Source organism: Boleophthalmus pectinirostris, unplaced genomic scaffold (genome assembly GCF_026225935.1).
Source record: "Boleophthalmus pectinirostris isolate CB_2022bp ecotype Guang Dong unplaced genomic scaffold, ASM2622593v1 HiC_scaffold_9, whole genome shotgun sequence".
Classification (NCBI taxonomy): domain Eukaryota; kingdom Metazoa; phylum Chordata; class Actinopteri; order Gobiiformes; family Gobiidae; genus Boleophthalmus; species Boleophthalmus pectinirostris.
In genome coordinates, this window is record NW_026571541.1 from 13,224,974 (window position 1) to 13,252,926 (window position 27,953).

Consider the following 27,953-nt stretch of genomic DNA (forward strand, 5'->3'; position numbering starts at 1 on the left):
TTGAGAAAAACTGCAACGGAAATCACACCACCAAAAAGTCGAAACCGTGGTACCTGGATTTGTAATCACAGTAATTCTCACACCCTTTTTAACACCAATGTCAGTTCGAAATTTTTAAAAGTTTACTATGCACTGACATTTAGGTGCTTAAATCAGGACAACTGGTGCACATTCTCACAGCAAGAAGGTCCCAAATTAGATTTCTAGACTACAGAAGGTCTTAAATTAAAGAAGAAGAAAAATTAACATCTAAATTATTTTAGGCCTACACCAGTTCTAGGCTTCTTAAGGCCAGCTTGTCTTTACCGATAACAAGGCTGATTTATTTACAATTACAAGTATTATACGAATACTTACTACTAGAATATTACATGTTTTTATATTTTGTTTTGGTTCTCTAGCCAATCATCCGATCAGAGAGCAAACTGATATCTTCACTTTGGGTTGCCAGGTCCTATGACAAAACCTAAAATTGCTCAGTGTATGACTGCTATCGACACCCCATTTTACCACAAGGAACAATTTAGTATTTTTCTGCCTCATATCACGCAGTTTTTTTCTGATTTGTTTTGGATAAACACTCTCCTGGGCACATACTGAGTTAAATTGTCTTTTAAGCATCCCTGTATGTTTTAATTTTAGACTTATTTAGATTTTAAATGTGTTTTTTGAAGATTGATTTGGCAGGAGACATCATCACATACACCAATTATAACATCAGAAAAAAGATTCTACCATAAAAGCTAGAATAAAAAATATACAAAACGTAAAGTAATATAAGGAAAAACTTTAAAGTGGATATTTCAAAAAAGCACATTTTCAAGACTCTATTTCTCCAATTTAATGTTCTGAATTTGTGATATGGGCACATTGGGCACTCCAGTTTTCTAATGCAAAAGTCCACAAATTAGGTTTGTTGTTTTATATCAACATTGTGATTTAAAATGTGCAAATTATAACACAGAGATCCATGGGTGTCATAGATTATAACTATATAGCAGACACAAGCACAGTAGGTCTTCTTTAAGAGTAAATCAATCGAAGAGTTTGCTGTATAAAAGAAATTTCCTGTTTTCTTGTGTTGCTCATGGTTCAGCAGATTAGATAAATGCCATTTGAATCTTCTTTGGCTTTGAATTATCTGCGTCCTATAAAGTCTCTTTTTTCCTCCTGACTCCAGAGGGCCATTATGAGCTTCCTTTTTACAGCAAGATAAAACTTCACATGAGACCAGGCTGCAGTGGCTATGTGAATGGTATTTTGAAACATGCTTTATTCTGTTTAGTGCTTGGGGATAAACTATTTTCTAACCTGAAATACATTTAACCTGTCACACTAAGAGTTTCTGGGGCAAGACACTGCTTTGAGGTCTCTGTGTGAATAGAGTGACTTTCATTTGGTTTTGCAAGAGTTGGCTTCATCTCATTCCATTTTCCTGTACTTTTTCTTCTGTAGTCGCTGTTTTTCCTTTTGTGCATGTTTGAACCCTGAATCACCTGTCCAACTTTTGGGGATATACGTTCTAATAGTGGTAGCAGTATTAATAGTTGCATCTATAGTTCTTTTCCTTATAGCAGTTTTATCAGGTTAAAGCTTCTGTATTACACAAAATTGACTTTTGTGAGCTTTAAGTCATGTCATAATGCTGTTATCTCCTCAGAAACATACCTGGAGTTGTGTTTTGTTTTGTTTCATTTCATCTTTTCATAATTCTACTGAAGGTGGATGGAGTTTAAAAACAGAGTGGAGCACTTCCCGCAGAGGTGGAACTAAGTCGCTGTTTTGCAAGCCTTAAGTAAGTCTCAAGTCTTTGACCGCAAGTCCGAGTCAAGTCCCAAGTCAAATACAGGCAAATCCAAGCCGAGTCACTGGTCCATAAGTCCAAGTCAAGTCCGAGTCGTCTGCTTTGAGCTTCAAGTCATTTCAAGTCTTTAAACCAAAGTAGCTTAGATTTTTGCAATTTCTATTACTTTTAAACTAAATTGTATTTTAAAAAATCATAGTATATTTATATATGAGTATTTATAGAGTATATAAGAGTTGTAGAAATGTTATTTTTTCCTTTTTAAATGTTTTCACAAGATCTTAGTGTGAATCATTATGGTCAGAATAGAAAGAATCCAGATTTAAAAGTGCTTCTCAAATCTTCTCAAGTCACAGGCCTCAAGTCTGAGTCAAGTCCCAAGTCACTGACCTTCAAGTCCAAGTCGAGGCCGAAGTCTTAGTCCATTTTGTCAAGTCAAGTCTCAAGTCCTAAAAATAGTGACTGAAGACTGACTTGAATCCATGTAACAATTTGCAAGTCTTCACTTCTTACTTCCCGTATTACCACATGACATCACAAGGTGAGTGTTTTATGTGTGAGAGAAGAACTCAACCTAAATATGCAGGGTTTGTGTGTTAAACATGTGTGAATGAACCAAAACACAACTCCAACAGTCTGTGATGAGGAAACAACATTATAACAGAGATCAGAAAAAAGAATAATGTATGCCCTTTAAAATTTTCAGTTGAATTCCAATATACTTTTAAATTGCGTGCTATCCCTCTTCTCTGCTCTTCTTTCTGTCCTTTCCATGGCTGTTTGGACGAATCCTCGCTCACGCCTGGCTGGAGACAACAAAGACGTAGCTGTCGTGTCCAACTTTAGTGGCTCATGGCTCAGCAGGCATGAAGCACCAGAAGCCATATTCTTGTCAAGGCGCTCACATCGCTTCAGTTTTTACCTTTTATATCGACCAAATGTGGAAACAAGTTGTTGAATCTTTCACTAAAGGATCTGGGATATGACAGTCAGAGGAATGTCTAGAGCACGCCTTTGGAAAGAAGGTCGGTTTGATCAAGCTGTGTCAAGAGAACAGTGATAGGTACAATGTATTTCTATTAGGGTCCTGTCATGAAATACAAACTTTTTCTTTATAGTAATCTTGTATAAAATTACATGTTATAGCAGTTTTTTTACTTCCTTTTTTACTACCTTGAGTGCTGTATTAAGTGATGTGATTTATACTTAGGGCCCTACTTTAAGCATTTAGTCATGCTTCTTGGTGCATGTTTACTATTCTAATTTGTTTGCAAAAAAAGTTATTTTATCAAAGAGATGTGATAACATTTCTAGTAGAGCGTCTACTACATGCTCCTTTCCATGGAAATGCTTGATGTTCTACATTAGGGGTGTCAAACTCAAATTCACAGAGGGCCAAAATTAAAAACTGGGGTTAAGTCATGAGCCAAACTAAATATTTATTGAAAATTTTCTGCAACATCTGCATGTTGTCTCTTCCTTTGAGAAATGTTAAACCTTTTCTTATTAAAATAAATGATTCATAATAGTTTTGCTTAAAAAATGAATCCAGAACAAGCATAATATAAAATAATAACACAATTTTAAATATGCAATTAATGTCTCTATAGCTAATCTGTAGCCAGCGGGCCAACTCTAATACATATTTGATATGATCTCACAGGCCAAATACAATTATATCGCAGGCCAAATTTGGCCCCCGGGCCTGAGTTTGACATGTCTGTTGTACAGTATGGCATTAAACTTATTATGATGGACACAAACAACTAATGTAACGGAGCCAAGTATTATTATTATTATTATTATTATTATTATTATTATTATTATTATTTTCTTTTTTGGAAGAAGAAAAAGAAGAAAAAGAAAAAGCAACAAAACACCTGAATTATATAAGTTTAATGCCATACTGTGCAATGTAAAGTAAAAACACCTCAAGGGTCTGACACGTTTTTGTTTTTGTGGAAATGCTGTTGGATTGTTCGAGATGACATACAGTAATGTAGCTCCACGAAGACAAATAAGAAACTCCACATGGCCGAGTATTATTAAAAAAATGTTGTATTTGAAATATATACATTTGCCATACTGTGGAATGTAAAGCAAGAACTCAAAGGTCTGCCACATGCTTGTTTCCATGGAGATACTGTTGCTTTGCCTGGTATGTCCTAGAGTATGGCATTAAACCTATCTTCACAGTGACAAACAAGCGATGCCACAGGGCCTAGTATTATTTTAGAAGAAAAAGCACCTAAAAAAATAAAAAACCTAAATAGATACTGTGAAATGTCAAGCACTCAAACCTCCATGGACATAAGCAGGTGATGGACCCTCCATCTGAGAACTGACATAGTTAGCGTTTTCAGTGAGAAAAACAACAACAAAAACAAACAAGAAATCCAATAAATCATGACAGTGGTATGTTTGGTGCAGTATTGACGCGATGGCGGGTGGTGGGGGCGCTCTGTCAGTCGGGGCACATGGCTGCTCCCTCATTACTGTTTGGTTCCCCGCTCAGCCTTGCGCTCCGGTCCTCCCCCACGGCTAGCCCTGGAGCACAGATCCATCCAGCCCGGCCCTCCTGTCAACACAAGCCCAGCTCAGCAGCTCTTGCCCGGGCATCTGTCAGCCCACACAGTCCCTTGTCAGCTATAGCCTATTGGCCGGTCCATATTGGCACGGCACAGCGGGCAGAGAAAGAGTGTAATATAGCATCCATCAACAAAGGCTGAGGGTAAAACAGTGTGGGACAGCAACCAAAGCATCCATCACCAGAGAGCCCCTCACAAGCCCACGTCTCCGAGGGGCTGCGACTCAAAACGGGACGGCCAAATGAAAAAGTGCGTTTAATCTAACAAGACTTTTGTTTACCATGGTCAGCAGATATTGAATCACATTCACAGGGTTTACTCCCAAAACTCTACAGAGGATTAGGTTTGGTGGTGGAATTGGTTAACTGTTATTTTCTGAACTATGTTATAATGTTGTTTTCTCATCACAAAATACCTGGACTTGTGCTTTGTTTGATTCACACATGTTTAACACACAAATCCTTTGTATTTAGGCTGAGTTCGTCTCTCAAACAGAAAACACTCCACCTTGTGATGTCATGGAATCCATGTCATGTAATCATGTCATGGAATAATGTCATGAAATTATGTCATAGAGAAAAATCCCACACACCATCTTACTTGCAAACTGTGAGATTTATTAAGACAAACCGTTTTGGCACTAGGCCTTCATCAGGCAAACAATGAAATGATGTCATGGAATACAGGAAGTGCTCCACTGTGTTTTTAAACTCCATACACCTTCACTAGAATCATTTGGATGATTTCAAACCTGGAACTGCCACTCTTTACTGAACAAAAGGTAAAAGGTAGCTGTTTAAGATACCTCTTCATGACATCACAACATGGAACAGTGCATTTTGAGCTTTAGAGCTGAAGACAGAATAATAATAATTAATACTAATAAATAAGGTTTATTCCATTCCATTATGTTTTTGAGGCACCAATAAGACATGACTTAAAGGTCTCAAGAGTTAGTCTTGTGTAATATATTACCTATGTCATGTACTTGTTATAGTTCTAGTGGTAGTGGTAGTAGTAGTAGTAATTGGTTGTTTTTCTCAATATTTTGGTTGGAGTGCTATTTACTTCTATTTGAATTGCTGAATAATTACTAGAAGTACAACCAAATTACATTCTACTGATGAATTTATAGTTCATGTAGTGAAATTACTAGAGCTGTGGTCAACTAAAGAAATTCTTGGTTGAATAGAAAACATGTCCTTCCAATCGATTAATAAGGGGGACTAAAAAGGGGGACGTGGCAAAAGCGCTCAAAAATATTACGGATATCTGTGTATCTGACTCAAATTGCATTTTCAAGACTACCTCTACATGACCAAATACACAGAAACAACAGCTTATGCAAAAAAAAAAAAAATAAAAAATGCTAGAAAAGAATGTATTCATATAAAGCCAAATATATAAAGATGTGAATCACGAGTTTTATTTGCTATTTTACATATAAATGCCAAAAAATACAATATCTTTCGTTAACTCATTCCCAGACTTTGCTTGCTTCTTCCGCTTTTGTTGCCATATATAAATTCGTATAATCTAAATAAAATGTGATAACACAACTAATACAAATTTTGGTCCTAAAAGTAAGACAGAATAATTACTTCTGTACTTCCTTGCAAATTGTGAAAGTATACAAACCTACCAAAGACTATCCAGAATGTCTGTTATAAGTTTCTTGCTTCACATTTGTTCATTTATAACACTCACACACAGAGAGAGATTCAAATGAGTTTTTCTAAAGTTTAAGTCTGTTTTCCCCTACTAACCCAATGAATAAAGCGGCACAGGTCTAAATAACACAGTTGAGATCCTGCGTCATCGGGAGGCTGCAGTCTGTTAATGGGGTAGAGTTTTATTACAAACCAGCAGAGCGTGCCGTGCTATTCCAATCAAACTCTGCTTCCAACCAGGGACTTATGGCACACTGCACACTGAAGCCGAGCTACTGACAGGCCAACCTTTAGCTCTGATGGTTCAGACAGGGGCACAGCCAAACTCTGTATTGGTAGTTTTCAGATACTAGAATGTGATGATGTCATACTGAACCTGATCATTTCTTTTATTGAACACAAGACCATGTTATTACTCAAAAAATCTTCAGTTGAACAATATTAATTTTACTCCATCTGTATTGAAGGTGCATTGTGTAACTTTTGTGGTGAAGGGCTCCTTAATTGCTTTACCCCATGGAGATGTTATTGCTTTCTCTGGATTTTTTCACAGTATGGCATTAAACCTTTCTACTGTGTCTTCATGGAGATCAAACCAGAGCAAGTTACAGGTCAGATCTGTGAAGAGGCAACCCCGCTCACAGTCAGAATAGGGGCGGTTCTAGGGGAGGGGCCACAGGGTCCCTGGCCCCCCCCTCTAATCTGATTCGCCCTAAAGTACCCCTGTTTTGTCAATCAACTGACTAGAAGAACAACCAGAGAATTCAATGGTCACTGATGCAATTCTACCTCCAAACTCTTGGTGGCAGTAGATCTGTTGTGTTAATGGGAGAAGAAACAGACCTGTGGAAGGCTTTTTTCTTTTCTTTTTTTTTTTACTGTCTGCTTGTATTTGTAGCGTACTGAATTAATCATTTGTGTGCTTATACTTGACCCCTGAATGTAACAGGTGGCCCCTTAATGATAGCCTGATTCATCAGCTGGTTTCACTTCATAGAAATTGTCTGACCTCACAGTGTTAGAATTTGTTCACTCGTCGGTAGGCGGGTACTTTTTATCATTTAACCAATCGCTGCTATTTTGTAGACACGTATGTAATGCGCCACTAACAAGGTTAACTGGTATATTAAGCTTTTCTCAAATCCTATAGGAAGAAGGACAATAACTTTAACTCCGTGATGAAATTCACCAAACATTCTCTTTGTTCCGGCTTTAAATCCTCGATCTCGAGAATCGACAAAACTGAATGTATGGCTCTTCGCTGATTGGCTGGTGCCAGAATTTGCACTTCCAGGGTTTTTGCGAACTGTCTAGTGTATTTTGATTCCTGACCTAGTTGCTAGAGAGAAAAGAAATTGAGCAGAGACACTAGGTAGCTTAATGGCCCCTGTTTCAGAAAAATCCTAGAACCACCACTGGTCAGAATGCCTGTTTTTCTAGGTTTTTTTGAGCAATAAAACCACCTGTAATTGAATGAATGTAAGTTAGAGCATTTAATCATATAACATATCCAGGGATAAAGCATTGACGGACCCTCCACCAGAAAGGTACATCATAGTATACCTTTAAATATAGAATGCTATGATGTCATCTGAAATGCAGAAATAGACAATGCACACTGACAGCTATAGAGGTAGAGGGTCAGACACAAGTGACCTCTGTGATGGAAGCTTGAGTGCTGTCTCTAGCCACTCATTAGCAAGAACAGGATGTAGAAACTGTGCCTACATGTGCCTTGAGAGACTGAGTTTACCAATGAATATAGATGAAATGTCAGTAAAGAGTTACAGCGAAAAACCGTGACCCCATAGATCAATGCGAAGAACTTTTGACACCTGCTCTGCGGCAACTAAAGAACACGGGTGTCAAACTCTATTTACCAAAAAACACTTTCAATTGAGCTATATTTGTGTAGCACCAAGTCAGGGCAGAAGTCATCTTTGGGTGTTAGCAGGAAAACCCAACAAATTTGTCCTCAAACAAGCTCTTGGTGACAGTGGACAAGGTGAAAATGATTGAATTTAACATGGCGGAAAAGACTTTGAGAAACCAAGAGCGGATGTTGCATAAGACCAGGTGTGGGCAAAGGAGCTACAATTGAGACTGAAGTGTTATAGTCCCATTGCATTCTCTGCTAGATTGAGCTATTAGCAAAATGCATGCCAAAACCATTAAAGAGCTCATATCATATTACGCTACGTTATAATGTTTCCTCATCACAGACATGCCTGGAGTTGTGTTTTGTTTCATTCGCACACATGTTTTTAAACTCCATACACCTTCACTAGAATCTCTTGGATAATTTCGGCCTTGAAATTGCCAATCTCTACTGAACAAAATGTAAAAGGTAGTTTTTGTAGACAGACCTATAATGAAACAAAACTCAACTCTAAGTATGTTTTTGACAAGGTAACAACATTCTAACATGGCTTTAAACTCACAGTAGTAAATTTTGCATAATATAGGACCTCTAAGACTTTTGTATAAAGCTAACCCGTCTTATGTATGCGCCTTATGTATTAATGGTTGTGCTTACTGACCTCGAACCAGTTTTATGTGGTACACAGCACTCAACAATGTTTTCAAAATGTTTTTTACGACTTTGGTAAACTACAAGCCACACCGCTTGACCGATCGGAGCATTACTACTGTAGTCAGAAGCCTCGCGGAGTTAATTGTGTCTTTTAGTCCAACAGAAGCTGACCACATCAGCGCACAATGAGCGAGCAGTTTTGTTCAGCGCTAATAGTTTATGCAAATGAGCCATGTGGTTTTAAGTTTCTTTGTGTAAAACATAAACAAATGTGCACAAAGCTGCATTAAACACATTATTACTCAATGTATGTTTGAGTCTTCCTTGTAGGAAATAAAAAAACAAACTTAAATTATCCACCCACATTCATAATTCATAACATTCATAATACACATTCACCAAGACAGGGAGGCAATGCTGGGTGAGTTAAACCCCGAACTGCCAATGGATCGTGGATGCCTGGGATCAGTGTCAAGTGTTGTCCATTTATTTCGCTTATAATGCGTTGCGCCTTATGTATGAACATAGACGAGAGAATTCAACATTTCTGATGTTGTGCCTTATAATCCGGTCCGCCTTATAGTAACAGACAGTTTACCAAAGTGTACTGTCTGCCTGTGTCTGCTAAAAAATGTCATTTGAGATTTTTTTATTGTATTTATGCTCAGCAGTTATGATGGTTGTTTTGCATTTTAAAGGGCCCATATGACACTATTTTCTGATCTATGTTATAATGTTTTCTCAAAAACAAACCTGGAGTTGTCTTTTGTTTCATTCATGTTTAATACACAAATCCTGCATATCTAGGCTGAGTTCTTCTCTCAAACCAAAAACACTGTTCCACCATGGGATGTCAGGAAGTACAGGAAGTGCTCCACTGTGTTTTTAAACTTCATGCACCTTCATTGGAATCATTTGGATCATTTCAGCCTTGAAATAGCGAGTCTCTACGGAACAAAAGATAAACGGTACACAAGGTAGACCTGAGCATTTTAAGCTTGGGAGATGTACATAGACTAATAAAGTGTTACTCAAATGTGTAAAAAGAAACGAAACACAACTCCAGGTATGTTTTTGGTGAGGCATTATAACATGGCTGAAACCTCAAGGGTCAATTTCATGGAATATAAGACCTTTAAGCGCAAGTGATACCATGCATTTGATAACATATTCAATACATTTTCTCCACATCCTTTTGAATGCATATCAGATCATACAGCAAACCTCCCCCTTGTTTTTCATACAGTTGTACAGAAACATCTGCACTCCTCCTCATAGACTGGGGCATTTGGCTTACTGTTCTGCACTGTGCTGAAGTGGAGATGAGAGCAGTGTCACACCCTAGAGAAAGAGCACCGAGCTTCAGAGGCAGATGGAGAGAGGAGGCAGAGGTGTGAACAGATAAAAGGAAGGAGATATGCAAAAACCTTACAAGAATATTTTAAATTTGAAGCACGCTGGATGTGTGGGGGCATGTACTAACGCGCCATGTGTTATTTGTGCAGTTATTTTTCTCGTTAGTTGACCCATATGGAGAAACATATGGTCACGGGCGACTCAAAGGGGCGTCTCATTTAAACATTTGGGTGATTTATGGATCGAGTCACCTGGATTTATCCAAAATGTCTGCTGTTTTTTTCAGGGTGGGACAGTCCTCTCACTTCAGTCACCTCATGATAAATTAGTGGTACTTTTGTTTTCATGAAGAAATTGTTTGTTTGTCTTTCTCTTTCTCTCTCTTTCTTTCTTTGCCTTTTGATTACATTTAAATGAGTCAATTGCTATTAAGTGGGGATTCAGATTTTATTTTTAGCCTGCATATGTTTTGATTGATTGATTTATTTTTTATTTAGCTCTAGGAATTAAGAAAAATGCCATTTTGTTTTTGATGCTTAAGGGGGACTTATGTAACTTTTCTGCTAAAGGTTCTGCCACCAGCTTGACTCCGTGTATTTTTTTCCTGGAATGTTCAACAGTTTGATATTTAATTTAACTATCTCCATGGAGACTAGGGCTGGGTATCATTAAAAGTTACCGATACGATACTTACCTGGATACATAGGCCACGATAAGATACATATCTCGATACAGTGCACTTTCGGTTCGATACGATATATTCAAATCGATTTGAACAAACAAGCAAAGTTTTAAAATGTTTGTTGATAATTGATTGAAGTAAAGTGATCTGTAAAGAAAATGAAATAAGTAAATGAAATAAGTGCAATTGTGGTTGAAATGAATTGTACTAACCGGGTTGTGCTGTGTGCCTCAGGTGTTACGGCTAAAAGAGTCCCCGGGAAGCCAGAGGACCTTAAGGTTTCGGGGCAGGCAACCTTTTTGTTAGGAGGAGAGCAGATATTTAAACTTTTCTATTTAGTATTTTAAAATGAATAATTAAGCACTGCTAATCTAATAAAGAGATACATTTTTATACTTTGATGTAATTGAATATTTAGAGATAATATTTAGAGATCTAAACTTACCTGCCAGACCTACCAATTAAAGGAGGTGGCCTGTAAAAGGAGCCAGCCTCACCTTTATCCAGAGGAAGGTGCTGTGTGTGAGCGCAGGTTTTGCCATGCCTGTTTATGTTTTAAATATTTTTTTGATTTTCAGTTTCTTGGTTGTGGAAATAAATGCACTTTGGGTGTGCACTAAAATTGGCTCAACTCGACTTGACTGCTGAGGTTGCTATAGTGGCTGTTACAGGTACCAAAAGTCTTTGTTGTGAATATGAAACACACCCATTTTAATCCTCAAAACAGTGAAAATGTCAAATGTGTCACATAAATGAGTTCCCTTCCACTAAACAAGCAGCAAAAGTGTAGCTGTAACAAAATAATTAAGTAAAATATACCAAAAAATACTCTTGGCGATATATCGATACAGCAGCCTATGATATCAATACTGTATCATCACATTAAACGATATGATATATTGATATTTCGATGTTTTTGCACACTCCTAATGAACACAAGCATGTATTTGAGACCCTGTCAACATTCTGGTACAAACCAATGTCCAGAAAACTGCTCCTCCCTGCTTGTCTCCATGGAGATGTTAATGCTTTTCCCAGAATGGTCCACAGTACAAAGAGCACAACACAGCACTTCTTGTTCTTGAAGAATTTTCTATTTGTTTCGATTCAAATTCAAGTTTACTTATATAGCGCATTTAAAACAACTTGAGCTGACCAAAGTGCTTCACATAAAAGTCAACATCAACAGAAAAAAACAGATATACAGATAACAATAGATGGGAAAACTACAATAAAACCCCAAGAGTATTTGTTGGTATTAGTTTGAAAATAATTAGAAAAGAAATAGTTAAACAAGAACTGATTTCAGTAGCATTTGTATTAAAGCCCACGTCAAAACACAAGAAAGATTATCCACTTAAGATATAACATTAATTACAGAAAATGCAATTCCCTGATTTTTGATAGCATGAAAGCCTTATCTCTTTAGTATACTTTCTAAACACTGTTCTTTTCAATTACAGACACCACTTAACACTTATCTCCTATAGCTGCACTTACCATATATCTCTAACCCGCTATCACTATTCCATTAGATTGTAATTACAAAAAAAAAAAAAAATAGGAATGAAAAATCAGAATGTTATTTTGTTTTCTTCTAATACAAAACACTAGAAAAACATCACATTTGTCACTGTTTTGTCAGAGGGAGTTTTTTTTTCAGTTTGGTTCCTTGCTGGTAGGAGACGGGCGGTAATAAGGAATGAAAGGAAGCGCGCACGGTGAAATCTAAACTGGATGCAGCCAAGGAGACGGAGGAGTTTATTGTCTCACAGAGAGCTCCTCGGCTTGTCTCTGCGCTCCACTAACACGCCATTATCATTTAGATAAGGACTAGTCTGTAAACAGTCCGTCCGAGCTTTAGTGCCTTCAAAGAAAACAACACCTGTGCCCAGTGGATCATTAGACTGGCTGGTATCTTCACCATCTCCTAATGACACCCAATGCACGAGACAAATATTTCAAGTTTTGTTTAATTGTCCTGGTTCCGAGGAAATTAAAATTAAGCCTCTGCTCTGGTCTGTTTAATCTGTTTTACATAATCAAGCAAAAAAAAAAAAAAAAAACATACCGAGATTTACGATACCAGTCAAAAGTTTGAGCTGTCTCATTTACCGTATTTTTCATATTATAAGTTGCAAAGGGCAAAATATGTGTAATGAAGAAGCAAGTTTGTGTGCCATCTCACTCCAAATCACTAAATTCTTCATCCTTGGTGTCACTTCTGAGCAACTCCGCGACCTCCAGAGGTAAACAGTGCGCCTCTTCCTCTTCTGCGTGGCTGTCGTCAGAGTCAGCATCAGTTCCAGTTAGAATTATTCCAGCCTTTCTGAATCCCAACAGGATGGTTTTGGTTGTCACTGAAGTCCTGAATTTGTCGATCCATACAATGACTTCCAGAAAAGTTGCATGGTGCATTTGTGTTCTGTCTTCTCAGTTATCTTTAAATTTGTTAAAATTTTTAAGTTTCAGTGGTACAGAAGTAATGGTGTGATCGACTGACATGATACAGAGATGAGAGGCTCTTTCTGCAGGAGACATGCACAGTAGAATGAGGTGAGAGTGGTACAGGAGTAATAGGAGGAGCAGGTACTATCGCACAAGCCTAGAGTGCCCTTTTGGCTGACAGTGTGAAATTTTTTTATATATAAGTTGCCCTGGAGTATAAGTCACAGGACCACCCAAACATGAAAAAAGTGTGACTTATAGTCCGAAAGATATGGTAAATTTTTTTTTGTTTCTTAATTTTCACTACTTTATACATTTTTGTTTACATACATAAGACATGAAATGTATGTAGCAAAGAAGAACAAGTAAATAACTACTACTTTTTATATAGTTATATTTTATGTTAAAATTTTCTGAGTAGCAAGAAAAATATTTAGTACAGTTATTTAAATTCCATATATCTTACTTCATATATTCGATGTCTTTTGTGTGTATGTCGAAAGAAGTAAAAATAAAGAAAAAACATTGAAAGAGATGGTGTGTCCAAACTTTTGACTGGTAGTGTACTTATAGGGATGAAAACTTTGTATAGAAACTAGACTCTCGTTTGTACCAATACTGAAAAACACATAGATTGGACAAAATGCCCAAACTTTTACATCTAACACTTTCTATACATATGGTTATGCAACTCTCCAATTAACTACAATTCCTTTCCGCTCAAAATGTGATCATAATTAATCCCAGCAGAGGATGAAAACCGCAGTATCCAAAAGTAGCTGCCAAGCCAGTATGTTTTTAGAGAGATAGTTTGCCAGCTTTCAAGCTGTGTGTTCAAGCCCTCTACAAATCTGACATCCGCTCCTGCTGTGCTCCAGACTGGGGCAGCCAGACCACCATTTTTACACCTCACCCTGGGTCATGTACCACGGCCGTCCCCTACTCCTCTGTAGGTTGGGGTCACGAAACAATATTGTTGTGTATGATAAAAAAGGGATGTAGGGATAGGGATGTAACAATAACAAAACATTGTATTGTCAAAGTTCTCACAATAATATCATCATCGCCAATAATATCATCACAATATATCGAAATACAAGTGTCTTTACTTAAATCAGGGGTGTCAAAGTCATTTTGGTCCGGGGGCCGTATCCAACCAACTTTGATCCCAAAGGGGCCGGATCAGAAAACTCATTGTTATTTTGGGGGTTTATATGACATAAGTTCAAATATTTGTGCAGAAAAACACAAATCTGTTACAGAAATCTTTTTTAATTGATGAACTCTTTCTTTGACAAATCATAATATTATGAACAACCTGAAACTTTAGGATAAATGTAATTTCAACACAAAGTTTTAACATGAACTTATGCAAATAGGAATAAGTCAATTTTTCTTGGAAAATCCTGCACTCGGCTCCACTTTTCTCATTTTTGACATTTTGCTGATGAGGTCAAAACGATCGTCCTTTAAGAGCCTTTGGAAAGAGACAAGTCTTCATTTGTGCTGCTCTGGTGGGAGGGGCCACTATGCTAAGCACCGCAGAAAATTACCAATATTTTAATAGAAAATATAATTAAAATATTTTAGTAGAAAATCAGCCGAGGGCCAGATTAAAGGTCTTGGAGGGCCGCATCCGGCCCCCGGGCCTTATGTTTGACACCTGTGACTTAAATGAAGAGTTATGCTGCAGCAATAGCTAAAAAAAAAAAAAAAAAAAAGACAGAGGGAACTATATAGACCATGATCCTTTGCTCAATTTCAGTGCAGATTACAAGAAGAAATAAACGTTCTAAGCACTTTTAAGTCTTATTTCTTTGGATTAAGTCTTGTCAAGGCTATTATTATTGTTTTTGTTGTATTATTGGATACTGTTCCAACCCTAATTGTGAGCCTATGCACCATATCATGAGCTTTCCCACAATATCACATTATATCATGAGACTTGGATTTCGTTACACCCTTAGAGGACAATAATTGCTTGTACATTTTGTATAGTAGTAAGTGAAAGTCTCATAGGTGAATTGTTGTTCTCTATGTTTGCTAAAAGTCAGGAAAATAAACAAGTGAGAATGAAAAATGTTCTTTTCATTTAGTTGAGTAATAATTCTGCACATAAATAGCTGCCCAGTAATTGAGCACACATAGATTTTCTCCTCAATAAGCCAAAACTTCACTTTTACTTTCTTAAATATTCAGGTTTGAGGTTTATTAACATTTTGGATTGACCGAGAGCACTGTAGTTGTTCAATTATAAAATTCATCCTCATAAATACAACTTGCCTAATAATTATGCACACAGCGTATATGCCCTTTAAAATTGTATTATTATCTATGACATTTTAAAACTTGTAGCAATTTTAATAACTATCGTGATATTACCATTATTTTGACCATGAAATCAAGACACAAAATGTCAGTATCATCCCATGCTTACTCCTCTGTTTGAGTAATCTTGTGTCCTCCTGTACCCAGCCAAGTCCTTGTGATTTGCATGTTCTCCACATTCCCTGTCAGCTCGTGTTATGCGTGAGACCCATTCCCATTGATTCCTGTGTCTTGTTGCATTTACATTTATTCATTAGGGTGACCGCTGGGGCTCCTCTCTCCTTTCCCCTCCTCTGCTCTGCTCGGTGTGTAAGGCAGGTCGTAACTGCGTAATGTCCTGACAAGAAGTAAACAAGAGGATACCGGTGTCCGCTCTCATCCTCGCGAAAAAGCCCGCTGTTTACGGAGATGTGTTTATCTGCAAGAGGGAGGCTTTCTGGGGAAAAAGAGGGACTTGAAGCAGGTTACAAGAAGGTGTAGAGACAAAAGAAGACAGGAGGAGGTGGGGGAGTTTGGATTAAGGATGGAAGAGGAAAAAATGTGTGAGAAATGAGTTTGTGAGAAGCCACCTGCTGCGTTGTGATTAGGTGTATCTAACTTTAGAACATGCCCATTGGGATGAAAATAGTGGCCAAAACAAAGCAGAACACAGGAGAATTGAGTTGTAAATTTGCAATATTTTTTTTAAATATATCTTATTTTTACTTGCTTTTGTTACTTTATCGAATCAAGCATTGATTTTGTTCAAATTTGACACAGGATCACATATTGTGATTAGGTGTATCTAATTTTGAATTTGCACTTTGAAATATAAGCAGCAGCCAAAACAAAGCTGTGGGGAAATTGTGTTCTTTTTCTTTCATCAAATTTTGACACAAGAAATTGAAAGTTGCTATAGAGACAGTTTTAGGTACATCATGAGAAGCCAGAAACTCAAAGTGACCAAATGTTCTATTTGTATAAAATATACTCGATATAAGTACTTACATGCACTTGTTGCTTTACATCGTTGGCTTTCTTTTTTGTCTGTTGTCCCCCCAAAGCTTTGCCTCATAAGTGCCCCCAAACTTGGGTACAAGGCAAATAAATCTGTTTACTTATTTGTTGATTATGACTATTATTTTTTCTTGTTTTAATCACGCTGATGTCCAAAATCCTCCAGGACCATGTGAAATCATTAGTACAGTGCCACCCTTGTTGCAGTATGGTTGGGAAAGATAAGACTGCTTTTGTCTAGCACCGTTCCACACTTTGGTTGTCAAAATCTTGGACTAAAAATGAACTTAAAGATGTTGGATGAGTAATGGTCTTCATGCTCCATTGTTTGTAATCTCCTGCTGATAGAATGTGTCTTTGTTCTTGACAGGTGTTACGTGGACGATAAAGTGTCCAGAGTGGCCTGGCTCAATCGATCCAACATCATCTTCGCAGGACAGGACAAGTGGTCTCTGGACCCCCGAGTAGATCTGGTCACTAAGGGACAGCTGGAGTACAGCCTGCGCATACAGAAGGTAAGACCACTACCAAATTCTGCAAAGAATTGTTTCAGGTAACTCTGTTTATACACACACACAAAACTGGTTTGCAATTAGTTGGCTTTGAAACACCTTCAGTCTCAAACATGGAAAAAAAAAAAGTTTGTTGTACCTTTGAATACATTTGCATGCATTGGAGATCACAAGTGAACCAGAATGCACTCTGTGAGGGGGAAAAAAAGGTTTTATGTGAGTGTTAAAACAAGTAAAATGAGACAAATATTTCACCAAACAGTTACAGAACATTGGAAGGTGCAGGGCCAACAGAATAGAATGTCTTACATCTGTCACCATAGGGCCTGTTACAACTGCAAGCGGCAAAGAAGGGCCTTTAACCCCTCTAAACTTGTTGTTTGTTTATGTACATTAACCTTGAATATGTGGTCACACAAATTCATAATAAAACAAATTTCTAGATGTATAAATAAATCATTTAGATGTGTGGCATTCAATTAGATAGTTTTCATTAAAAAAATTTTTAAAAAAATCAAATTTATTCCGATTAATCATATTTCAAAAGTGTAATTAATCATTTGGCAGCACTACATAGAATACAAGATAAAAAATACTAATTGCTCCTCCAAATATTATATTAAATGTATAAGTCGGGGCTAAAACATGCTCTGTATTCAGATGTTTGCTTAGGTGTGTTAGTAATAGGGACATATTTCAGGGATAATTATTGCCCTAAATTCATAAGGAATGTAAAATGTCAATGAATCATCACAGTCGACATATGTTACAAATACATGCCAAATTTTTGTGGCAGATAGCACAAGAGGCACAAACTGACTGATTACCTAACCCTTTCCTTACATCACATCTGTAAAATATTCAGTGTGAGAATTTGAAAAAAATATTCTGTACATGCATGGGTACAAAATGACATACACAGTACGCATCAGAGAAGGCTGAATCGACACCACCGCCAACTACAGTTCTACACAATTTACTGTGTTTTCATATAGATGACAGCATTGCACAAAAAATTGCAAGTTATAAATAGACACAGTAGTGAGTGTAAACAAATCAATATCAATCAAACTGTGGTAAATGCAATGAACTGGAGATAAGGTTGGAACTATATAGATGAGACATATCAGTGAGATGATTGTTTCTTGTGTTCAGGTGGATGTGTATGATGAAGGCTCGTATACATGCTCCATACAGACGAAGCAGAAGCCCAAGACCTCACATGTCTACCTCATTGTACAAGGTAACAATCTCTGCTTAAATGTTCTATATGATACACAATTGATTCTTGTAGGTTTAAACCATGTCATAATGCTGTTACCTCCTCAGAAACATACCTGGAGTTATGTTTTGTTTCATTCACACATGTTTGAGTAAACCTTTATTAGCCTGTCCTCATCTCCAAAGCTCAAAATGTTATGTTTCAACTTGCGATGTCATGTAGTGGTAGTTTTCAAGTTAACAGCTACCTTTTACATTTTGTTTAGTAGGGATTGGCAATTCCAGGGCTGAAATTACCCAAATGAATCTAAGGAAAGTATATGGAGTTTAAAAACACAGTGGAGCACCTGACATCACAAGGTGGAGCAAAGAGTTTTCTGTTTGAGAGAAGAATTCAGGGTAAATATGCAGGATTCGTGTGTTAAACATGTGTGAGTGAAACAAAACACATCTGCAGGTATGTTTTTGGTGACTAAACAACATTATAACAATATTTAAGGTGCACTCATATCACCGGTACAACACTGTGCTCGCTTATGGAAAACTACAGTAGAAATGAATATGAAAAGTTTTAGGGAAAAAATGTCACAAACGCCCGCCTCCAGCAATGGCATCTCAAGTTCAAATGAATCCTAAGTGCACGTGGAAGAAGGCGCACAATTTTAACATTTCAAAGAATAGGGCGTATTTTTCATGGATGAAGTTTAGAGCTGAGATGATAAGAAAAACTGAAAAAAGTGTAATACGGGGAGCAGCAGTGTAGAACTATTGTTAAGGACAGAAGGCTTGATTGAAGTCAGAATACAACAGCGATTTGAGCTATTTCTTATTTTACGTGCATGTCTACTTGTATGAGTATGCATTATCCAGAGGTGGGACCAAGTCATTGTTTTGCCTCAAGTAAGTCTCAAGTCTTTGACCTCAAGTCTGACTCAAGTCCCAAGTCAAATACAGGCAAGTCCAAGTCGAGTCTTGAGTTAATGGTGCATAAGTCCAAGTCAAATACAAGTCGTCTGCTTTGAACTTCAAGTCATTTCAAGTCTTTAGACCAAAGTACCAAATATAGATTGGATTTTTGCAATTTATATGAATTTTAAAATAAATTATACTTAAAAAATGTTATTTTTATATATGAGTATTTATATAAGAGTTCCTTTTTAAATGTCTTGTCAAGACCTTAGTGTGAATTATTACGGTCAGAATAGAAACAATTCAGATTTTCAGTGCTAAATAAGTTATTTTGTTGTGTGTCTGGACTGAAATGGAAGGATTATATTCTGTGTAGTTCCTTGTTTTACTGTATTATTCTGTATATTGCTGTAGTACAATTGAGAATACCACATCACAGTACTTCAGTGACATTCAAAGTAACAAACAGAAGTGGGGGGAAAGTTTCAGTTTGTTCTTGTAAAATTAAGCACCACATTTATCAACTGTAAAGAGAAAAGTATTTTATAAAAACATCAGTTTTTAGGAGAAACATCAAGTCTTCTCAAGTCACAGGCCTCAAGTCAGAGTCAAGTCCCAAGTCATGGCCCTTCAAGTCCAAGCCGAGTCCCAAATCTTTATCCATTTTATCAAGTCAAGTCTCAAGCCCTAACAATAGTGACTCAAGTCTGACTCGAGTTCAAGTCATGACTTGCAAGTCCTCATCTCTGGCATTATCTATAACTTATATGAAGATAGTGTCAAAATGTACAGTACCAATCAAAAGTTTGGACATACTCTCTCATTCATTGTGTTTTTTATGTTTACTTCTTTACTCCTATAATGTAGATATGTATGGAAGACATCAAATAAATGATACAAATAGAAGTTATAGAGAAAGTGTAGCAAAGAAAAAAATGAAATGCATAACATAATTTTTCATATTTTATTTTATATTCAAATCCTCGAAGTAGCCACCCTTTGACAGTGCTTCAAATCCTTTGCCTTATTTTAAAGTTATTTTGAGTTTATATCTCTTTGCTACATTCATATTTTGGATGTCTTCAGTCAGAATCTAGAGTGCAAATAATCATGGAACTTATAAGGACAAAGAAAAATGCGCCCAAACTTTTGACTGGTAGTGGATCCGTTAGTCCTAAACACATCGTAGCTCAATATTACATTTAAAGATGCACTCTGTAACTTTTTAGTGGAGGCTTTTGTGGCACCGCATGGAGAGGCAATTGCTTTGTCTAGAGTGTTCTATAGTATGTCGTTAAATTGATCTATCTCCATGGAGACAAGCAGGTGGCACCAGCAGGCAAAAGTACCGGTCAGATTTATGGAAAGGCGACCCAGCTCACAATAAAAGAAGGAGTTTTAGGCAATAAAAAGCGCATGTAATTAAGTCAATCCCCAATGTTAACTGAGGTACTAGGGAACATTCCGTCTCTATGACAAAGAGCAGGTGACAAACTCTTCACCAAAGTTACTCAGTGTACCTTTAATATTCCACATAGCCCATGGAAAAATTCTTGCACACAGTTAATGCTAATATTTTCTGATCTGTTAATTGGTTTTCTTGTTACTCTGCAGCATGAGGATAAAGAGCCCCTGTAATCTCCATGAAGGCTCAGTATAGCTCCTAGTGCTATTTTTCAACTTCATAGTGTCATATCCACAGCAGGTGCTTTTGAACTGTCAGTATATTTTACCCTTTTAAACCTCACAAATGCGCCTCAATTGCTGCTTACCTTTTGGGAGCGAGAGAATAAACGTTCACAAAATCACTGAGCTGGCATCAAGGCTGAGTTCATTATCCATCAAAATGCCATTGGGGCCTGTGTAATGTTGTTTTTCCGAAGCCACAGTTAGTTGACAGATATGGCTTTTAACCTGCCAGGAACAGACTGTGTGATAGACAGGTGTGCACTAGCTACAGCTGGAGGAGCTCAGAGCTTCATTTGTTTGTTCGTCTCTGAGCAGGTAGCACTTTCAGCTTACAACAATTATTGGTCTGTCATTATTACACTGATTATTATGAGAAAGGGATTTGGGAATTATTGTCAGTTTAATGTGTATTCATCATGATTATTAAGCTTTGTTTTATAGTCCATGATTTCTGTTTGTTGTTACTGACTTGCCTCAAAATTTTGATTATTTTGTTAATGGGAAAATGGAAAAATTAATTTCTTTCATTTGTAATACTTGTTTTTCATTTGTGATTATAAAATGTAGAGTCTGTGATTAACAATTGAAACACATCAATATATATTCAGTAGTGAAAGTAATGAACTGAAATACATGCCTTTGTGATTAAATTAGAACCAAAATCTGAATCAATATTTCACAACTGATATTGATGATATTACAGTTACGCTAACCGTAGGCACTGCTCTGTCTGAAGCTCTGGTACACAGGTTAGACTTTAATCAGAGCTTAGTTGGAACTGCAACAGATGAGATTATTTGTGCTGTTAAACAATCAACTATTATCCAGGCTGGCGCCACCTAGTGCCTCCGCTCAGTTTCATTTCTCTCCAGTGACTAGGTCAGGAATTGAAATACATTAGACGGTTTTCAAGAACAATTTTGTGTTGGCAACAATTCCCGAGATCGAGGATTTAAAGCCAGAACAAAGAGAATGTTTGGTGAATTTTAACAAGGGGAAAGACATTATTGCCCTTCTTCTTACGGGATTTGGGAAAAGCTTAATATACCAGTTAGCCCTGTTAGCGGCTCATTACATACGTCATGACCAAATAGCAGTGATTGGTTAAATAAAAAAAGTACTCGCTTGTTGTTGAGCGAACAAATCCTAATGCTGTGAGGTCGGTTTCTACGAAGTAAAACCGTCTGATGAATCAGGCTAATCAACTATAGTCACAAGCTCAACAGTTTTTTTTGTCACTTTCACCTTTTTGGTTGAAAGGAGATCACGAGTGCTCAGATTGATCACAGGCTCTTGAAAATATGTTTTTTGTTTGTTTGTTTTTTTTTCGTTTTCACACTATGTATTTAACTGTGTCACAGCAGCTAAAGATTCCACCATAGAAATACATGCAAAACACCACCAGCATGATGCCACTGCAAAGTATCATAAATAAATATAATAAAAACCCATATTTAGTCAATATATAACTTGATATCTCAGGTACCATGTGCAATCATATTCACCACTTCTTAGTCTTTTCCACATGTTTTGTCTTTCAATAAGCCATTTGACTGTATCCAAAAATAGATATTGCACTCCAGCGTGCATAATGGGCTACTGAAGTCCACATCCGCCTATGGACTGTAAGATGAAACATCATTAATAGCATTTTAAAGGTCAACATATGAAATGATGCTTCATTTCTGGAATCCTCAGCAGCAAATTGCCTGCTCTTCCCAGAATGCATTGTGTTTGATTATTCAGAGCTCGATCTTTAGGAAATACCGCTCTGAGTTCGGCGATTTCTGTTGGCCTTGGTCGTTCATCACAGCTAATGCGACAGTTATTGCAAAACATTGATTCGCTGGCTTTCTTGGTTGCCTCCCACCATGTCTCTCAAAGTCCCATTCAGTTGTGTTGCGATTGTTGTGCTCAGCTGTTGTGCGTTTTTCTTCTATGAGTGGGTGTAATCTGCTTGTGTGGATTCACTTCTCCTTCTTTTATCGTAAATGGGGCACAAAGCTAAAGGATAAAGGAATAGACAGTGCGTTTGTGTGGTCAGCTTTGGCAAGTTTTTATGTCTAAGAAATTAAGTATTGTAGTTAGAAATGGGCCAACAACCTGTGGTCTCTACACTGAGCCTGGACATTTTGATTAGTTTTATTAGCTACAATGTGCAATTCCTTGTACCTTTTATTTGTATATAGAACTTGTAAAAATCATATCACATTCCCAGTTGCTATGTTTGCAAAACCAATAGACCTTTAAGATGATAATTATTTAGTTAGCATTCACACAAATGTAGACAAACAGATACTTTATTAATCCTGAGAGAATTCAAGTTTTGCTGCAGAAAACAACAGTTGATGTTACTGCAACATTTCCACTACGCCTCTCGGCTTTGTGTCAAATCTCTCAGTGGAGTTTAACAGGAGGACTGGTCAGGGAGGGTCAGCAGATCTGTGTCAGGGCAGTTTGAGGAGAGGAAGAGCCCAAAGTGCTCCTCCTCTGCATCCTGCAGCCTCACAGCAGCCTCCAGCCTATTTGTTGTTTAAAATCCCATGACAGGATGTTAAAAACTCAGCTCTAAAAACACAAAGTTTCACAATCTGCTCAGTGTGTGAGCCAGGTAGCCACAAAAGTGGCTAGTTTGTCATAAATAAAATGCAAAGATAGTATGATGTATTTATGGACTCTTTCCAGATTAAAGACAGTTGTGGTGCTGTTCTTGCTCAGATGTGGAAGACCTGCAAAACTCTTGATACTTTGCAACTAATGTCATCAGCACTCCATGGGGGTGTGAATCTAACTGAAAGCACTACTCTGTTAGAAGCTTGTTTTTTAGTTATTCGCACTCACCTTACAGTTGAAAATAAAACACCTAAACAGGACCATGAACAGCCATATTCATCACAGGCTGCTGAAAATGTGCTGTTTAAATCAGGGATGCAACAATACAGTTTTCCCACAATTTGAAACGCATCTCGATACACGGGTTACGGTATATGATTTATAGTTTAGTATTTTTATTCAGTGAAAATATGAACAGAGCTTTCTCAGACTATTTTATAATATAGCCAGCCCAGTCTTTATATAGAGTTAAATCATACTTTTCCTTCTTTGATGATGATTTGATGATCATTTGATTAAAGACAATTCTAAAGTATTTAAAAGTGAATATCTTCCCAGGTCTAAAAATTGACTCAAAGATAAAATCCTCCTCTGTTAGAATATTTCAGCTGTAAACCCCTATGGAGCTGTTTTCTTGTTGCATCTGAGAAGGACACCGAGATAACTGTTTTCCTTTCGGACCAAAATAAATGACAACACAGAGCGCATGGAGAGACAAGTGCATATCGACCGAACACGTGTATGGAATCATGAGACCTGTATCAAACGATTCAATATTATTTCAAATATCATTGCATCCCTCGTATAAATATCTTAAAACTTGTTTGTGTGTGTTGTGTCACCATAGTAACTACAAATGGCAAATAAGCTACTGAGCAGTCTGCCAATAGAGATATATGTAGAGTACCCCCAGTGGAATGTCACTGCAAAGTATCAATAAAATATATGTTTGTTTTTTTCTGAATTATGTGGCATTATTGCATTGAACAGCTCCATGATACTCAGATTTCTGTTTTATTGAATGCAACAGTATAACACCAAGCAAATCAAAAATAAACAATGTGGGCAGATTGAATCATCTCAAAACTGATTTTGTATATTTTCAAACACACTTGCACAGGGACACCAAAGCACAGAAGCACAGAAGTACTGTATTTGAGCAATGGCACCAACACGTGAAAGACACACTATGGCCCTAGAGGAGTTGTGCAGACTTCTTAAGGAGAAGGACAAGATGATCAGAGACATGAGGCAGCAGATTGGAGACATGATGCAGAACACAATTCATCTAAAGAAAGAGGAAGAGGAGCTGAGGAGGAAGCATGCCCAGAAGGATGCAGAGAAACTCCAACTGACGGAGGAGAACAATAATCTGAAACAACTGTTGGCCATGGAGATTAGCCTGTACGCACAGCACCAAATCATCATCCAGCAACTGCACAGCGTGCTAGGTCAGCTTAATGGTGAGCTAGAGATGAACGTCAGCTCTCAAAGAATGGACAATCAACTGCCAGAGGGCCCTGCTGCAGAGCTGCACGAGGGGGACCAATCCACTGAGAACCTGTCCCACCTGAGTACACAGGAGCAGGACATCCCACAGAAGAGAGAGGAGGCTGGTGGACCAACTGCACAGAGAGGCAACGAGAGAAGGTTCAGGAGACTGCTATGTTTCTTGAGAAGAAAATAGAAGTTTGAATCTGTTTTTATTGGACTCGATTTGATTGTTGGTGAACTTTGAGATCTGGATGACTGAAGGATTTTATTAGAGGGTCCACAATAAATCCATGAAATTTTAAAACAGTGTTAACTGTCTTTCATTTCACTTTTGTGTTCATGACCTGGACCTAATTTTGTTCCAGATAGATAGATGAATATTTTATTTATCCAAAAGAAAAGTAATTTTTCAGCAGCAGCAATAATACGTAATAATAATAATAACATCACTAATTCAGTTTATAGAGATAGGTTGTATAGCCATATGGCATGTGGAACAAATGACTTCCAGAGTCTATCCGTGCAGCAGGACAGTGACAATAGCCTGTCCCCAAGGGTGCTGTCCTGTGCAGGGGGTGCTGGGGGTTCTTCAGGATAGACAGGAGCTTGTTTAGGGCCCTCTTCTCAGCCACAGATGTGAGTGAGTCAAGCTCTGCACCCAGTACAGATCCTGCTTTCCTCACCAGCTTATCCAACCAGCTACTTTCATCACATTTGCTAGTTTTTAAATTGAAGTCAGTAGAAATGTACAGTATATGTTGATCTCATATAGAGCTTGGAATTGAATGTCAAAAATGTAGGGTGGCTCGGGCATCTGCTCCGGATGCCTCCTGAACGCCTCTTGGATGCCTCCCTCGGGAGGTGTTCTGGGCATGTCCCTCGGGAAGGAGGCCCTGGGGAAGACCCAAGACACACTGGAGGGACTATGCCTCTCGGCTGGCCTCGAACCCCTCGGGATCCCCCCGGAAGAGCTGGAGGAAGTGTGTGTGGGGAGGGAAGTCTGGGTCTTCTTGCTAAGACTGCTGCCCCCACAACCCGGCCCTGGATAAAGCGTAAGAAAATGGATGGATGGAAATGTAACCTTTGTGGCCAGATGTGCCGAATGTCGAGATGATACGAAAATAGGCAAAAGTGCAGCTGAATTCCTTTTAGCACACATGACATCACAAAGTGGAGTGTTTTGCATTTGAGAGAAAAACTCAACCTATATATGCATGAATTATGTGCTAAACATGTTTGAATGAAACTGAACATATTTCCAGGTCTGTTTTTGATGAGGAAACAACATTAAAATATTTTAATATGTACCCTTTAACCTGTTTAATATAACTTCCACACAAACATCGAACAAAAATGTATGTGCTGTATATTTCATGACACTGAAAACCCAATCAACTCCAGTAGGGCTGATCACTCTCCCTCCTTCATCTTTTAATGGCTGTGAAAGCGTTTGGAGCTGCAGACATTGCCCCTGGTTACAGAGCCATGATCAGGTTCACGTAACCAAAGCTGACAATTTTCTGCTCGCGGGGACACACGCGTAATTGGAAAACAAATGATCAGACAGAGTAAATTCTCGGGTGAAGAAGATCGCAGGTTATTTTCGCAGGGCTGTGGTGAGAGCTACTGAAAGCCAGGGTCAGTGACAGGAATCCCAATAATATGACAAACTTTTTTTTACAAGAGGCAGGTTTAAGTTGAGTCGACAGCTCGTACAATACAAGAATTAGATGCAATGGAGTGGACTGTATTAGTGTCTAGGGTGATTTACACAGGAATACACTTGATTATAACTAAACATTGTAATAAACTCCCATTTAAATGATCTAGACTTAATAAAACTTAATCAAATTTAGCTTGATTAAAAATGCTGGTTTATAAATATGATACTGAGCTAAGAAATTCACCAGTATTCTATACTTTACTTTTCATGGGGTTTGTGCCCACGGTAAATATGTATCAAAGGCTACGTTCAGACTGCAGCCTGAAGTGACCCAAATCCGATTTTTTTGGCCCCTGTGCGACCTGTATCTGATCTTTTAATGACAACACAGATCCGAATTTTTTAAAATGCGACCCAGGCCACTTGGATATGTGGTCCTAAAACCGATACATATCCGATCTTTTGACATGCGACTTCAGTCTGAACGGCCAAAGCGCATTCATCCGACACGTTATCAACAAGCCAAAAATGTCACTATTCTGCGCTGAAGTAGGCGAAAATTGTTAATGAACTCCATGTCACTGAAGCGAAGCACATCGCCACTCACCATTCTTGGCTACGTCTCCACATCCACACGTTCCTTTCAACGGACGTTGCTGCCGCTGCCCCACAAAATGCCACGGCCAAAAACCTCGTCCTTCTCCTTCTCAATCTCCTTCTTAAAACAAGTAAGTTGTTCATGTTCTGGCTCCGGTACGAGAGGAACTTTAAAATCTTCCAGGTGCTCAATGCTCGCGTCCATGTTTGAACAACTTCCGTAAACACAGAGCACGCTCGCTGCTGTTGACGTCATCATGTCCTCCATTGCGCATGCGGGACACTTTCTGGCCGTTTACTGTTCACACTGGAGTCACATACAAGTCGTATTTAATTGGAAATGTGAACGATCTCGCAAAAACATCGGATTTCACAAAAAAATCGGAATTGAGCGTTAAGCCCTGCAGTCTGAACGTAGCAGAAGTTAAGTGGCAGTTTGTAGGAAAAAAGTACAAAAATACAGAAATGGAATCCCACTACCTATACGGAAACTTGTGTCCAAAATGCAGAGATACTTTAAACCTTAATTTAACAAAATAAAGGTGTTGTAATTTATTTTAATTTGCTTAGTCATAATGCAATTTAGACACTTTGTTGTGGTTAACTAACTTTTTATGGTTGTTCCAGAAAGTAAAACTATAACTTCACCAAAACTATACAAAACCTCTGAAAAAATATTAAATATAATTCAACTGGCAGTGTAAAATTTTAATGATTTGAAGACCTTTTTCACATTTCAAATTTGAGTTCTTCTTCACTCATATGGACAGAAATATTGTTCTTAAATTGGCACTGTATTCTGAGGCAGATGGCCATGTAACCATCATTCAAATTCAACGCTTCAGGAATC

The 27,953-nt window shown here is 37.8% G+C and overlaps 1 protein-coding gene across 1 annotated transcript in view; it reads left to right on the forward strand.

Moving 5' to 3' along the window:
• Positions 1-27,953, forward strand: part of lsamp (limbic system associated membrane protein) — a 356,532-nt gene that overhangs the window by 218,827 nt on the left and 109,752 nt on the right. Inside the window, exons 2-3 of the mRNA XM_020926876.2 lie at positions 16,776-16,920; positions 18,073-18,160. Coding sequence (XP_020782535.1) covers positions 16,776-16,920; positions 18,073-18,160 — 233 coding nt within the window. The remainder of the gene's footprint in view (positions 1-16,775; positions 16,921-18,072; positions 18,161-27,953) is intronic.